Raw genomic sequence first — 16956 nt, forward strand, 5'->3', positions numbered from 1 at the left:
ATAGATTCTGACTAGTCAGATACCTCTCGTCAGCTTTGTCAGGCACTATGCCAGGTTTGAGGTATGACTTCCATTATAATGGAAAGTCTAAGCATTATCTTCCTTCTGGCATCTCAGCATCGAGAGCACAGCCAAAAATAGTTTCAGAGAAAGGAAGATTCCTTCAAGATTTTTGCAGAAAAAATAAGCCCCTCTCACGCAACATTTCTGTACCTCCTGTCATTGTAACAATAAGGTTTCTCCTTTCTCCAGTTGATACTATTCAGGTTTGTCCAAAAAAACTAATAATACTGTATTTTAGTGTTTCTCAACCTTCCTAATGCCATGACCCCTTAATACAGTTCCTCATGTTGTGGTGAACCAAACCATAAAATTATTTTTTTACTACTTCATAATTATAATTTTGCTACTGTTATCAATTGTAATGTAAATATCTGATTTGCAACATGTATGTTCATTCACTGGACCAAATTTGGCACAAATACCCAATATTCCCAAATCTGAATACTGGTGGGGTTGCGGGGGAAATTGATTTTGTCATTTGGGAGTTTTAGTTGCTCAGATTTATAGTTCACCTACAATCAAAGAGTTATTGTTAATGTTTATTGCTATTTTCTGTTTATGAGTTTTATTTATTGTTTGTATTACTGTTGCTATTGTTTTTATTGTTGTATTGTGGGCCCGGCCTCATGTAAGCCGCACTGAGTCCCTTGGGGAGATGGTAGCAGGGTACAAATAAATTATTATTATTATTATTATTATTATTATTATTATTATTATTATTATTCCGAACTCCACCAACATTAGAATTGAACCAAACTTGGCACACAGAACTCCCACAACCAACAGAAAATACTGGAAGGGTTTGGTGGGCATTGATCTTGAATTTGGGGTAGCATCTTCCAATTGACCACGGTAGTCCACGCTCTGGTTACATCCCGTTTAGACTACTGCAACGCTCTCTACGTGGGGTTGCCTTTGAAGACGGCTCGGAAGCTCCAACTAGTCCAACACTCGGCAGCCATGATTTTAACAGGAGCGGAGCGCAGGGAGCATACAACCCCCCTGCTGCGCCAACTCCACTGGCTACCGATCTGCTACCGGGCTCAATTCAAAGTGCTGGCATTGGCCTTTAAAGCCCTAAACGGTTCCGGCCCAAGCTACCTAATCCGACCGCATCTCTGCCTATGAACCCACCAGGACTTTGAGATCTTCCAGGGAGGCCCTGCTCTCGATCCCGCCTGCTTCTCAGGCACGGCTGGCGGGGACGAGAGATAGGGCCTTCTCGGTGGTGGCCCCTCGGCTGTGGAACGCCCTTCCTGCAGACATTAGATTAGCACCATCCCTAATGGTATTCCGTAGAAAACTAAAGACCTGGCTGTTTGAGCAGGCGTTCGAATAATTAGTGCAATGCTTGGTTAACGAACAATGGAATGGAACAATGGATGACGAACTTGGATCATGTTTCTGATGATGAGACGATAGTGAATGGCTTCTGTAGTAATTGTTTATTAACTGTGTAATGTGTAGGCTGTTAATTGTTTTTATACTTAGCATTGAATTCTTGCTGTTGTTGTTTGTTGTACACCGCTGTGAGTCGCCTTCGGGCTGAGAACAGCGGTATATAAGTAAGGTAAATAAATAAATAAATAAATAAATAGAAGAAATACAATAATTGTAATCTTAAATGGGGAGATGCTTTAACCATTATGCAGAGTTGAATCCTCAATATATTTTCAAGCAATGGGTAAATAAATAATATGTAACAAAGCCCCACAGTTGAACCTGTCATTCAATTGAACGCAACATCTTTTCTCTTTTTTCCTTGCAGACCCAATAGAGAACTGAGACAAAGTCGAAAGAGGACAACCCCGCTGCCTGTTGCCTCAGTGTTCAGGGATGCTGCCCAATCAACCGGTTGACATACCGGTGCCAAGATGCCACACCGATTTCTGTGGTGAATGGACAGACACATGCGTTTGTGCGTGCGTACATTTGTGTTCATGGTATGGAAGCCATTGTTGCTATCTAGACCTTGATTCCCGATGGACTTTTTCCTTCCCTGTCTTTGCCCTTCCTCCTACATTCCCACTTGGGAATGGTGGGGTGGAACCTTTTGTATGAACCTTTTTGGGGCCACCAACTGATGAGGGAAACATCTCCTCAATTTTACAGGGGGGTCCTCACCCAGTACTGGCTTTTGAATGTATAACCCCTCTCCCTCTCCCAGCTTTCTTTCCTTTCTCTGATATGTCACAGCTAAGGGCCCTCGGTGCCAAACTGAGAGGGTCAGGGTCGGGGAATGGAGCCTCTAAGGACTGCCATTGACTTCTTGTGAGCCCTTTGCATCTCCCTGAATCTCATCAGCTGTAATCCTGGAATGTGGAACATGGCTGCCAATTTAAATCCCTTTTGTGCCAAACGGGACTGAATGGGGCTGGGAACCCTCCCCAATTAACCAGCATTAGATGTATATATATACATATATATGTATATAAAGAAAAGACCATTGAATTGAACCTTGGAACAGAATTGCACTGGGAAGACCGAACAACCAAATCACACCCACTAACTTGGAGTAACTGAGAGATGATTGCAACCAACAAAGTGAGTGGTGAGATTTGCTTGGATGGGAATGCTTTATCTGAAGCCGCCATGAGATGATCTCAACATATCTTTTTTTCCAAAAGTGATATGCATTGGTCAGCATCTGTTAACGGATACATGGGAAAGTTGGTCACATCACCAGCCTGTAGCAGCCAATCAATGGGCACCCAATGGTAAACAATGCCTTCTGCATTGGCCTGGCTAATGGATACTTGGAAAAGCATCCATGGTTCATCCATAGCATTGATGGAGATTGGTTGACTTTTTTGGAACTAGTTAGTCCCGACCATCCTAGTCCCCTAGTGGTTTATGTTGTGTGGTTAATGAAGGTTATTAGGGTACAGTTGAAATGACGAGGATTTCCAGAGGTTGGACTAGCCGCTGATCAATTGTGCCAAAAGAACCCTATGAACATGAATGGATTGTATTAAAATGATCTTGGGGATATTCAGAGCTTAAAGAGTCAAATTGAGCGATATATGTTTTTTTGGAAACCTAGAGGTATTGAATCTTGTCCATCCCCGCTCTCTGCTTGCAGTACACTGTGGCCAGAGTTAGGAGAAAAAGAGCATTGGTGTGGGGGATTGCAGGGGTTAATTAGGGGAAGGGGGCAGATATATGCATGAACTTGCCTTCCAGCAAGGGGTGGGTGGGATGGGGATTAGACTTGATGACCACCCAAGCCCTTCCAGCATTGATTTCTGTAGAGAATATTCATCAGGACACAACCAGCGTGTTGCTGGTTTGTGTTGAACTTACAATAGTTGCAGCTTTAGTTATGAAGCTGGAGCCCCTGGATATAAAGATTGATTACGAGGTCCATCTCCCTTCTAAGACAAGGAGTGATTTAAGGTCTTGCACCTTCTCTTACTCTCCACACTAGGAGAAGAACAACTGTAGGTAGGTAAGGAAACAAACAAACATACAAAACGACAGATACCTCAACTGGTAGTTTCTACTTGCAACTTGTGAATGTTGCATGCATATATTTGGTTTACAGCAAGGGTGAGAAAACTTTAGCTCTCCAGATGATTCAGACCCAGAAGATGAAGCCCTAGACAGGACAACCAACGACAAAGGATTGTGGGAGTTGTATTCCAGAAGACATGGAGATTTAAAGTTCCCAACTCTTCATTTTAGGTATAGGAGCCCCCCGTGGTGCAATGGGTTAAACTCTTGTGCCGGCAGGCCTGAGGACCAACAGGTCAGCGGTTCGAATCAGAGGTTGAGCTCCCTCTGTCAGCTCCAGCTCCCCATGTGAGGACATGAGAAAAGCCTCCCACAAGGATGGTAAACATCAAACATCCAGGCATCCTCTGAGCAACATCCTTGCAGATGGCCAATTTTCTCACTCCAGAAGCAACTTGCAGTTTCTAAAAATATATATGTTTGCGGCATAGTTTATGGAAAAAGGACATTTTTTGAGTGGCACCTTTTGGTTTTCAAAGCAAGCATCCACAATAGACCTGTCCTCTGTGTGTTCACTTTTGAGTTGGTGTAGACACAGCAAACATGATTTTGACAGGACAGTGACAACATGGCAGTTTACTTGTGGGCAGAGGCACCGATAGCTGCAGTCTGGAGAAAATTTGGTTAAGAAACTGGAACTCCACTGACTTCTTGTGTCTTGTGAACTAGATGCTGCAGTATATACTTGTTTCTAGCCATCTGCAATAGCTAAGAGAGTAAGCAAGCAGCTGCCACTTCTGACAAATGTGAAATTAAACCAAACCCTTCAATCCAGAGCCTCCCCCTCGAGACTGCTGGTTTCTTATCCATGTAGATATGACTTTACCAAGTCCACCAAGGCTTAGCTGCCTTCACTGCATCTATCATGTTGGTATGCCATGTTAAGAAATATTGTGGCTGGCGTAATAGAAAGAACTGCCTGAGAGCAAAGAGCTGACAGCACTTATCCCGTGAACTCTCAAAGGTTGCTTCAGTGACTCCAGCACTGTCACAACTGAAAGGTGGCAAATCACATGGCTTTTGACACTGAAGTGACAGAGTGGGCTATACTGGCCCTGTTTTCAGTTGTCACACTGCATGTGGCATCTGTCTGTGCATCCCCTAGGAGACCTGCTATCCACTGTGAGAATCCTTGGCTTAAGGGACAATGACTCTTATCTGAGGCATTCCTCCTTTCCTCAAATGACTTAGAGTTCCAGTCACTAGAGTTTGAAGACGTTGGGCAGCTCTTCTTGCCTTTCCTTCTGAGTGTGTGTTCTGCCTTTGGGAAAGAGGTGTGAAAATCCAGAAATGTTACAAAAAGTAGACATAAATACAGATCTTTGCAGTTAGTTCCAACAAGAGTAGATCTATTGAATCCTCTATTTGAAGGGAAAGTCAATACAAAGATAAACACCCTGGATTCACTGGTTCTACTCTAGTAGGGGGTGACCAATAACATCTACCTTCCAACATTTCATAGGTGAACATCAAGAAACATGTGGCTAAGCAACAGCATATGGTGGTGAAGTTGGCAAAAGTTATTAATGAGAGAATGGACATGGTAGGAGAAGCTGCAGTAATTTTGCCTTTGCCTGAACTTAGTGGGAAGAACAGGATTCTGGCCCTACTAAGTTCCCTGGGTGAATGCTAGTTTGTGCTTTGAAAAAGTAAAGGTTTTTCCCTGCCATTCAGTCCAGTCGTGTCTGACTCTGGGGGTTGGTGCTCATCTCCATTTCTAAGTTGGAGAGCTGGCATTGTCTGTAGATACCTCCAAGGTCATGTGGCCAGCATGACTGCTTGGAGTGTTGTTGCCTTCCTATCGGATTGGTACCTATTGATCTACTCACATTTGCATGTTTTCAAACTGCTAGGTTGGCAGAAACTGGGGCTAACAGCAGGAGCTCACCCCACTCCCCAGATTCGAACCAGCGACCTTTCGGTCAGCAAGTTCAGCAGCTCAGTGGTTTAACCCACTGCGCCACTGGAGGCTCCACTTTGAACTTAGTTTGCAGCAATTGAAATACTCTGAGGATGAAAAGGGAAACGAGGAGGAGAAATAAAATGGGACATTATAAAAGAATCTGAAAAACTGAAATGACAGAAGATTGGTGAGAACATGTGTTCCAAACCAGGACAGTTGAAATATATGGTAATAGTAAGTCATTATCATGTAGACCTTTCATAAAAATGCATGATTGAAACAAGGCATCTGTGGGGTAAATGCAAATAAAGAAGTTGTGGGGATCTTTACAAGATTGATCTGCCCATGTGAAAAGTGTAAAGAAAGAGAAAGGATGGGGAAGGGTAAATAATAGAAACGCACATTACAATTTATGTCTATATGGACAGAAGGGATTGAAAGTAAATCAGAGGTGAGTAGCTAGCTAAAAAGAGGAGGACTGTGAATATTCCAGGAATCAGGAGAGAGGATGGATGACTTAACAGGCTGGAAAGGACGCTTGGGGGTGGGTTGGGGGTGGAGAATGGATGGGGATGTCTTGTGGGAACTGAGTGGTGAGAGGTGTCATTATGGGATGGTTGTAGGGGTGGTGATACCTTTACTGGAAAGGTTGGGAACAAGTATGTAGGGATGGGGAGAGTATTTAAATTATCAAAAACTTTAAAATCTCCAAACTCTGCAATGATAATAAATTGTGCATATTTGCAACCCTTGAATCAGTGTGCCTAATTTGCCCCAAGCAAAGCCTGGGGTATCTCCAGATTTGGAAAATGGTCATAGAAAGAAGAAAACAGTGCACAGAAGAGTAAACAACACTTTCCAGATTTGGAAGCAGTAAGAAAATTGGTGTGGTGTTGTGGTTTGAATGTGAAGTATGACAGAACAGGGTTCAAACCCATGGAATCCCACAGGGTGATCTTAGACAAGTCCCTACTCTCTCAGTCTCAGAGGAAGGCAAAGGCCATCTCCACTCTGAACGATTTCTCCTAAGAAATCTTTGTGATAGGTTTGCCTTAGGGCAGTGGTTCCCAGCTGGTAGTCCATGAACCATCAGTGGTCAACAAGAACGAAAATATGGTCCGCAGACTCACCATTATTATACTGTTGCCTTGAAACCACACAGCAACAAGACCGACTGGTCTCGCAAAACCCTCCTATAGTGCCAAGGCAATGGGGATGTTGGAAAGTGAGAAGCTGACTACCCACAAGATTACTACTACCAAATCAGTTCTAGATTATTAAATATGGTTTTCTGTGGACGAGCAGATGCAACTAATGGATGGCACATGTTCTGTATCAGAAACGGGAGTTGATGTGGTCTATCCAATCCAATTTTCTGAATCAGCACCCCAAATAACCAAGGTGAAAGAAGAAAGTGCAAAAGCTGGGCTGCAGTTAAACATAAAAAAACAAGGGAGGAGGGAGCAAGCTTGTTTTCTGCTTCCTTGGAGACTAGGACGCGGAACAATGGCTTCAAACTACAAGAGAGGAGATTCCATCTGAACATTAGGAAGAACTTCCTGACTGTGAGAGCCGTTCAGCAGTGGAACTCTCTGCCCCGGAGTGTGGTGGAGGCTCCTTCTTTGGAAGCTTTTAAGCAGAGGCTGGATGGCCATCTGTCAGGGGTGATTTGAATGCAATATTCCTGCTTCTTGGCAGGGGGTTGGACTGGATGGCCCATGAGGTCTCTTCCAACTCTTTGATTCTATGATTCTATGATTCTAAGATTATGGCAACAAGACTGATTGATAACTGGCAAATAGAGGGAGAATACATGGAGGCAGTGACAGACTTTGCATTTCTAGGCTCAAAGATGAGTGCAGACGAAGACTACAGCCAGGAAATAAGAAGACGTTGCCTTCTTGGGAGGAGCGCAATGACCAATCTTGATAAAATAGTGAAGAGCAGAGACATCACACTGGCAATGAAGATCCGCATAGTTAAAACAATGGTATTCCCCGTAGTAACCTATGGATGTGAGAGCTGGACCATAAGGAAAGCTGAGCGAAGGAAGATAGATGCTTTTGAACTATAGTGTTGGAGGAAAATTCTGAGAGTGCCTTGGACTGCGAGAAGATCCAACCAATCCATACTTCGGGAAATAAAGCCTGACTGCTTATTGGAGGGAAAGCTTTTAGAGGCAAAAATGAAGTACTTTGGCCACATAATGAGAAGACAGGAAAGCTTGGAGAAGATAATGATGCTGGAGGAAATGGAAGAAAAAAGAAAGAGGGGCCGACTAAGGGTAAAATGGATGGATGGTATCCTTGAAGTGACTGGCTTGACTCTGAAGGAGCTGGGGGTAGTTATGGCCAACAGTGAGCTCTGGCGTGGGCTGGTCCATGAGGTCACGAAGAGTTGGAAGTGACAATGAATAAACAACTACAACAACCCCAAACAACCAAACCAAATCTAAAGTTGACCAAAAACAGATTGATAACCCTTTGGGTACTAATGTTGGAGAGTGGTCCCTGGTCAAAAGTGGTCCCTGGTCTAAAAAAAATCTGGGAACCACTGTCTTAGGTCGCTGTTATTAGAAATGACTTGAAGGCAGATGATGACAACAAAGGGCCAATGAAGAAACATTCACTCGGTTGTTGTGGGTTTTTTCGGGCGATATGGCCATATTCTAAAGGCATTCTCTCCTGACGTTTCGCCTGCATCTATGGCAAGCATCCTCAGAGGTAGTGAGAAGGTTCACTCGCTAAAGTTTTGTTTTTTCACAAATACAGTCATGTCCCTGTGCTCTTCTAAAGCAATGTGTGGCCCACAAAAACTCTGTTGGATCAGAAAATCAGTTTTATAGGAAGGGGCTGGGTTGGCTCCCCAGGAACAGCAAGATAAAATGGCTCTTGGCCTTCTTTCACAGCAGCAGGAGAGGCAGATTTTCAATAATTGGAGTGCTGAATAAATGAGAAAATTGGACACAGCAAATGGTTTTCCAGGTAATCAGAATTCTCCATCAGGCATAGGTTTATATTAAACTTTATTAATATTAGAATTAGCAAGTATCAACACAGAGATATATACATAGCTAATGAGACTCCCCCACAACTCCACGGCCATCTGCACCATTCATATCATATGTCCCAATGCGATGATGCTTTTATATGCAGATACAAACAAGAGTCTAAGACCCCCAAGATGGAAACTATATGTGGTTGTTGTTTTCAGAGTTTTAAAAAAAGCTTTTTCCAGTTAGTAACTAACACAGCACATGTGTAATAGCGGTATTGCCTCAACAAAGAAGGGAGGCAAATTTCAACACTTCATTGCTTTCCTGATGCCAGGCTTGATGATGGCTTGATATGAAGCATCACATTTTGACCAGTGGTTCTCAACCTGTGGGTCCCCAGGTGTTTTGGCCTTCAACTCCCAGAAATCCCAGCCAGTTTACCAGCTGTTAGTCTTTATGGGAGTTGAAGGCCAAAACACCTGGGGACCCACAGGTTGAGAACCACTGATTCAGACAGACAATACAAGCAACTACCTTGAGAAGCTGTTACATTACATATTGTGGTAAATGTGGTAACTGGTTGCTGGCACTTACAGGACTCATTTCAAATATTCACAGAAATACATCCAAGAAAACTCACAACAGGACAACAATCCAGCTTGCAGTCTTTTCATTAATCAACCCACACACACACACATTTTGCTGGTGTGTGTGGGGGGGTTGTGTGCTGGTGTTAACAAAGAGTTGTGCTACTGTAAATCATATATCATGTTCTCACTTCTTGAAAAAAAAGCATCCCAATGTCAAAACTAATAGCCATTTTAACCTTCAGTGATGAATTGTGGAATTTGTAAACTTTTACACAGATATGACATCCTACAATCTACCTGCATGCTTCTGTCTTTTCAGGTAGAAATTTGGGAAATATCAAAGAACCTGACCATTGTTTCAGTTGAAAAAATCACATACAAGGAACAACATATAGAGACATAAAGGGTGTGGTGATGGGGGTCATTTGTCTCTAGTGAAGAGTGGGAAATGCAGAGATAACACTTATTTTTTTAGTATATCCCTAAGGCTGCAATCCTGTACCTACTCACCTGGGAGTAAGCACCACTGAAGTCAACACGAGTTACTTCTGAGTAGATATGTATAGGATCACACTGTAAGTACAGTAATATTAGGCGCTTGCTGCTAGTAAGGCACACATCCACCTTAAGAGGTTTACAATATATAGCACATTAGAATCACAATTTGCTACGTCTGGTTATTTTGTAAAGATTGCTTGCAGCTATATTTCCACCCTGAAACTATATCACCCCAACGAAAATTAAAATTCCATTTCTGGCTGTCCATCATCTGCTGACGAATTTTCCCTCCACAGTCCTGACAGGTACCCAACAGGGCCTATTCTGTGATTGAGAACAATTTTAGATGTGAAGCAGAAATGGAAGGAGAAGAGAAGGTACATCCCCATTTAATACTTCCCATGAAATAGTCAAAATCGTAACAGGAGCACCAACACACCTCCTTTTTAATATGCGGGTCCTTTCTAGGCCTGGAGCACACTTTTTTTTTTTTTTTGGCAGAGAAAAAGAGCAAGTTTCAATTTTAGATGTTATTCCAGAAGCATCCAACAAAACAGAAATCTGCTTCTCTTTCCATCTTCAACGCCTTTCTGCATTTCATCTGTAGCCACCTTCCACTGAAATGCAATCTGACCTCATCAATGCATGCATTTCCCCTCACCCTTTCACGTAATCAAGATTTTGAAAACAGACTGTACATTTTCAAACTAATAGCCTTATTTTACAACTGATTTTCATCACAGATGAAAATTGGGACAAGTCTACATAACATCAGAGTGTGGTTGAGATGGCAAAAGTAATTAGCAAGTAGGAACACATCAGCTAGGAGAGAGTGCAGTGCTATGGTTTTGCTAGATCTAAAGGGAAAGGGCAAGATGATACTGCTTAATCTCTACTACTGAGGGTGCTTCCAGACAGCACTAAATCATGGGTTTTAAACAGGGGCAAAAAATCCAAGGACTTCAGGAGAGATCCACATACAGACCTATTAGTCCCAAGATTTCTGCCTCTGTTGTCCAGACATAATGCTTTATTATAAGACTTAGAGACTCCCAAGATGGTCACTATGGGACCTCTGCCGGAAACTTCAGCATTTTTAAAGCCCTCAAGTTGCAGATATGTGGAGGATATATCACAACAAAAGTTCCGTTCTTTATCCTGGCCAGAGAAACTGTGCCCTCCACACCTTTCATGAAGTTTCTGGCACACAAACAAAGTTTTTGCTTTCTACTCAATGATCACTTACCTTTTTTGGAACCAACCAATCAGTAACAAATATCTAAAACCAAGATTTAAAAGTCCCGTGATTTCCAATTGCAGGAACATACAAACATGCGAAGATCTGCATATTCAGCTCAAAACTGCGACATTCCTGCATCTGTAAATCTCGTGTTTTTTGCCTTTTGCAGCGATTGCTTCCGCGTTTACAGGGAACAGCATCTGGCCACCCTCCTGTTTGCTGCAGAAGCTCCTGGGATAAAAGCACTGTCTGGACAGGCCCTCAGTTAACAGTGTGCAAACTTTTTTTCCATTATGGACACATTTCCAGCAAGTGAAGTAAACCGAAGACAAAGATGAAAATGGAAGAGAGAAAACAAGTGAGACAACAGAAGATTAATCAGCCCTGAGTTTGCCAGATCAGGACAGTTGGAAGGTTTAAGCTTTGTTCTGCTGATCTGCTTTTTTCAACATCCCACTTCCAATGCAGTTAAGATTTAATACTATCAATTGAATACTGTCCTGGATATATCAGAATAAGGTGAGTAGGGAACCATCAAATTTGGCATGGAAGATGAATTAATACTGCAAAAAGTAAAGCCAACTAAAGAATGAGTGTGAAGGGGTATATAGTGTGACCCCAAACTGAATCCATTTAGGATGCTTCCAAATGTACAACTCCTCGTGCTAAGCCAGAGACAGCATGCATGTAGTCCATCTTTGCCTCCCTAGTAGGCTTTTGGCATGGAAAGAAAGAAAATGGAAGAAATAAATAAAATAAAACATAGGAGGGTTGGAAGTAGAAGAGATTGATGTTTTAGCCTTCCCACAAAATTCTACAAAGAAGGCAGGATGATAGCATATGAAAAGCAAGGCCAGCCCTGCTCTTAGGTCTGGTCAAGGATTTTGTAATAGCATATCTGTTCCTGCAGGGGGCAACCTATTGACTCTTGAACCCAGGTTTAGTTGCCCCGCGCAAAGGTAAAAGGTAAAGTCCCCCCCCCCCCCGACATTAAGTCCAGTTGTGTCCAACTCTGGGGGTTGCTGCTCATCTCCATTTCTAAGCTGAAGCGTTGTCCGTAGACACCTCCAAAGTCATGTGGCCGGCATGACTGCATGGAGCGCCATGGGAAAGAGAACAGGAAATAGGGCAGTACACTATTTTGTGTACAAATAAATAAAACATTCCTCCTTTTGACAAAATCAACAGCTGAATTACTCAACTTGGCCTTGCCCTTTGGTCCCCAAAACAGGAACACTGCTGTCGTTCTAGCAACTAAAATTAAATAAACAAACCCAAAGTTTGTCAGTTTCCTTGCTCTAGTCTACAATCTTCCCTCAAAACTCAGGAATCCAAATTCAGTCTTTTCTGTCTTCAACCCACTATACTATTTAGGGGACCCTGGCAGAATCTCTAATTTTGTATAGACTGCCATTTACCCTAGTGTAATAAAGTTATGGTTAAATACTATACAAATCAATATAAATTGCAACATAAAACTGTGAGGAAGATTTCTGGCCTTTGTTTAATGAAATTATGTTAGTGAGAAGTATATTGGGGGTTTTTTTCTATGAAAGCATCGTAACATCTGTTTGAAGACAACTCAAAACTCATTAGCTGGCTAGATAAGATTGTTCATGGGCTATCCAGCAGACCATGAACAACTGCCGGAAATATTATACTTCCAGACGTTCTGACAATTAATCAGCTCCTTTTCAACCCACAAGGCCTCCATGTTCCCAGTCACTGAACACAAGTTGACATGAATGCCATCACTTAGGGAAGGTAATGTCATATAATGTCATGCATGCCTAAGCAGCCAGAGCAGATCAAATCATTTGAAATATCATTAAACTTTCAGTGGTGGCTGCTCACACATTCTATCCCAAGTCACCAAGGGCTGCTTCACGCATGTATGCTCATCACTTGATGATTCCAAGATGAATTCAGAATTTCCATGAATTAATACATGGATATGACAGCACATAGAGAATTAACACTTTCCTCCAAATTCAGTGTTTTTCTATGGAGTCCAGTGCCAAGTGATGCTAACTTGAGTGAACTGGATTTGACTCAAATATCAAGTCAACTCGATATGCAAATCAATCTTGAATTCAGATATTCCAGAATTCAATCTTGAATTCAGATATTCAGATATTCCAGAATTCTTCCATTCTGTTTATGCTAACTCCATCCTCTCTCCCAAACCATCTCTCTTTCTCCGTCCTGACATTTTGGGCTAAATCGGGATGACCTAAAAGGGACCCACAAAGACAACTGTCTTTAAATAATAATTGGTCTTGAAAGGCAACCCTATCATTGCATGAAAAGTTGTGTACGCTCAACTAGACCAGTGGTTCTCAACCTGTGGATCTCCAGATGTTTTGGCCTTCAACTCCCAAAAGTCATAACAGTTGGTAAACTGGCTGGGATTTCTGGGAATTGTGGGCCAAAATATCTGGGGACCCACAAGTTGAAAACCACTGAACTAGACTATCAAATGACAACGACGATTAAGCAAGTGAAGTGAATTTAAGACAGACCGAGACCAGAAACTCTTAAAGCATATTGACTGCGATTGAAATTAAGCACTCCTCGCTTTCTATTTGTTTTGAAAATCCTTACTAGGGAATGTAGACCACTGACAAGAGGGGGTTGTTCCCAGATATGGTGCAATCCACACATAGCTAAATTAGTGGGTACTTGCCACTGTGTTCTATGGATTTTGAACTGCATCCAAATGCCCAGATTGAATAACATGCCGTCCACACACATTGTCATGTGAGAGTCACTCGAGGAACTCCTCCACCCTTGCCTTCTCTTCCTTCCATCTGCCCTCTGGTCCTACATCCTCCAACTTTCTTTTGCCTCCACTCATCCAACTGTTTCACCTCTGCCTCCATTGCCTTCGCTCTTTCCTCCACTCTTTTTGCCTTCGGTTCTTCTGCTGTTGGTATGCTGCCTCTAGACGAGTTGCCATCGCTAAGTAACACCGTGTGGCCACTCTGCTGTACACCATCTCCCCAGATCCAAGGCTGGGGGAGCCGAAACACTCACTGGTCACAAGGAGGGGTGACAAGGACACAGACCCAAACTGGCTCAACCGGTGCCACGCATTCTGAGTCATAAGAGCTTCATTAGTTGGGAAAAGCGATGTGCTGGGGGTGAGAGAGCCAAGCAGGGGCACCAGTCTGTTTCCACCTCTCCTGTCTCACTGGATGAGCGGGGCTGAGCGGTCATTGGTCACTGTACGTTTCAGCCTGATGTGAGCAAAGGGGTTGGTCCTGCAGTGGCAGAGAAGAAAGGTATTAGGATGCTCTCTGAAGCTGGAAAAAGAAAGGCTATTCCCTAAAAATGTTCACTTTTACACTACAATCCATAAAATTCCTCACTTGGGAATCTGAGGAGTTGTCGGCTCAAAAATTAGCTTTTGAAAGCTGAGCTAGTCAAGGCATCACAGTGAATGAAGTGGCAGAATGAAGAGTACCATGCAGCATTTCTGAAGTTTTCTTACCTTGAAGGAGAAGATGTTGGACTTCCAAACTCATTTGCTAGCTGGAAAGGAAGCCAAAAAAGATGGACGTTCAGATCCTTTTCATTCATGCAAAGGGCCCAGAGAGTGAGATCTCTGTTAATTAGTTAAGGTAAAGCTTTCCCCTGACATTAAGTCTAGTTGTGTTTGTGGGGTGGTGCTCATTTCCATTTCTAAGCCAAAGAGCCGCGTTGTCTGTAGACACCTCCAAGGTCATGTGGCCAGCATGACTGCACAGAGCACCATTACCTTCCCGCAGAAGCGGTACCTATTGATCTACTTACATTTGCATGTTTTCAAACTGCTAGGTGGGTTGGAACTGGGGCTAACAGTGGGAGCTCACCCTGGTCCCTCAATTCGAACCACCAAATTTTCTGTCAGCAAGTTCAGCAACTCAGCTAATTACTTGACAATAAATAACTACACTATGTTTTTGGGAACCACCATGGGGGAGTAGTTTTAGGGTTGCAGTAGGACTTTGGATCTGAATTCCCTGCAAGGCCATGCAAACCCAGCAGACCATGGGCAACTCAGAACCTCTCAGTCTCAGAGGATGGCAAAGGCAAACTCCCTCTGGACAAATCTTGCTAGGAAAATCCTATGAGAAGCTTGCTTTAGGGTCGACATGAGTCAGAAATGACTTGAAGGCACACAACAAGGCTTATACAGTGCTCAAAAGAACTTTCTCAAGTTTTCTGAGCAATCAGTTAAAAATAGAACAAAGGCACAAGGCAGATTAAAAACGCTATACAAACCCAACACAATAAGAATACAAATCCAATTACAAATGACAAGATGATAAAACGACAACACAAAAGCAACTTGATAAAACAGTTACAAAATAGGAAATTGAAAGCAGTCATGAAATAAAACAGGAATTAAAACTGCCAACAAGTATTAGAGATTAAAACAGGAAAGATTCAGGCCTGAAGATTTCAGAAAATACATTTGGGGTGGGGGGGTTGCAAATAGTGTTTTAAAAATTGACAATTGCATTCTTCAAGAAATGTTGCTTTTTGGACTTTGACCATTGGGTGGCAGTACAGAAACACATTTTTTTCGTGACAGGAGCTACTTGCACTTCTGGTTGTAGGACTGAAGACTGAGGGAGGTTTGAATCTGGGGAGTGTGGATGAGCTCCCTCCGTCAGCTCCAGCTTCCTCTGCGGGGACATGAGAGAAGCCTCCCACAAGGATGGTAAAACATCAAAAGATTCAGGCGTCCCCTAGGCAACATCCGTGCATACAGCCAATTCTCTCACAGAAAGACATAGAAAACACACATATATTCTTTGTCATGTGCCACATGCGTGCACTCTCTCTCTCTTTCTCTCTCACACACAGCACTCACCTGTGACAGGTCTGGGTTTAGCATGCTGTAAGGACGCTGGCGGGATGTACTGGCACGAGGTGAAGGACCGTATCGTGGGCAATCCCCAATATCAGCGCCAACAGATGGAGACCCAGCTCGGTCCAAATTTCCTGTGCTGCTACTGTTCATTTTGCTAAGGGGGAAGCCACTACATAAGAACAAAAACAAAGTTTCAGCCAATGTCTGCCTTTCATAGGGTCCCCACCGTCTCACATCCTTAATTCCTCCCCTTATTATCCCATCCACTGCCACTCTTTTTTCAGGAGAGCCTGAGTGCCAAATCTTATTCCTCCACTAATTCCTTACATACCAGCACTCAAATCATGTTGGATCATTGCAGATTTTCCTATCCATTTCCTACTTAATTTTTTTGTTAAGTCGACATCCTGTCTTTTCTTCCAGGAACCCAGAGAGGCATACGTGGCTCCATTTTTATCCTCCTAACCATTCTTGTGCTGCACACTAGGTTGAGAGGGTGTGTCCTAGTGGGTTGTTGTAAGTTTTTCAGGGTTCATGGACACGTTCCAGAAGCATTATCTCCTGACGTTTCACCTGCATCTATGGCAGGCATCCTCAGAAGTTGTAAAGGAGGAGAGAATGCTTCTGGAATATGGTCCTACAGCCCGAAAAACTTACAACAATCCAGTGATTCCGGCCACGAAAGCCTTAGACAATACATAGAACTCAATAACTTTGTATTATGCTTTGCTTTAACGTTTTATATCCCACTTTTCTCTCAATATAGGACCCAAGGCATATATAGTAAATTACCCTAGTTACAGATGAGGCATACATTAAGGTTTTTAAAAGTAAGCTTTCCAAAAGTTTTGCTTCTCTTTCTGCTTTTTTCTTTTTCCAGCAAATACCATGTTGTGTGCAGAAAAATAAAAGGTCATTGGAAAATGTACAAACAAAGGGGGAAGAAACCTTTTAAAATTCTTTGCTTGTATATAGGCTGAATATCCCTTACTTATAATGCTTGGGAACATAAGTATTTTGGATTCTAGTTTTTTTCAGATTTTGGGAGACCTGTATTTACATATACTGTATGTACTAACTGAGCTATCTTGGAGACAAGACCGAAATCTAAACATCAAATTCATATATGTTTCATATATATCTTATACGCATAGTTTCGAGGTAGCTTTATATACAATATTTTGAAATAATGTTATACAGGAAACAAAATTTGTGTACAGAAAGCAAAGGTGTCACTATCTCAGACACTCATGTGGACATTTTTGGATTTGGGATCATTTCAGATTTCTGGAT

General features: G+C 42.5%; 2 protein-coding genes across 2 annotated transcripts in view; one reads left to right on the plus strand and one right to left on the minus strand.

The window, feature by feature from the left end:
- Positions 1 to 6226, plus strand: part of LMTK3 (lemur tyrosine kinase 3) — a 48064-nt gene extending 41838 nt beyond the window's left edge. Inside the window, exon 15 of the mRNA XM_060780424.2 lies at positions 1832 to 6226. Within this exon, the coding sequence (XP_060636407.2) occupies positions 1832 to 1848 (17 nt within the window). The 3' untranslated portion in view covers positions 1849 to 6226. The remainder of the gene's footprint in view (positions 1 to 1831) is intronic.
- Positions 6227 to 8487: 2261 nt separating this feature from the next.
- The window catches only part of LOC132777893 (BAR/IMD domain-containing adapter protein 2-like), a 48791-nt gene continuing 40322 nt past the window's right edge, over positions 8488 to 16956 (minus strand). The window contains exons 12-14 of the mRNA XM_060780426.2: positions 15664 to 15832; positions 14296 to 14336; positions 8488 to 14065 (exon numbers count right to left, since the gene is read on the minus strand). Coding sequence (XP_060636409.2) covers positions 13993 to 14065; positions 14296 to 14336; positions 15664 to 15832 — 283 coding nt within the window. The 3' untranslated portion in view covers positions 8488 to 13992. The remainder of the gene's footprint in view (positions 14066 to 14295; positions 14337 to 15663; positions 15833 to 16956) is intronic.

Source organism: Anolis sagrei, chromosome 6, assembly GCF_037176765.1.
Source record: "Anolis sagrei isolate rAnoSag1 chromosome 6, rAnoSag1.mat, whole genome shotgun sequence".
In the NCBI taxonomy this organism is placed as follows: Eukaryota; Metazoa; Chordata; class Lepidosauria; order Squamata; family Dactyloidae; genus Anolis; species Anolis sagrei.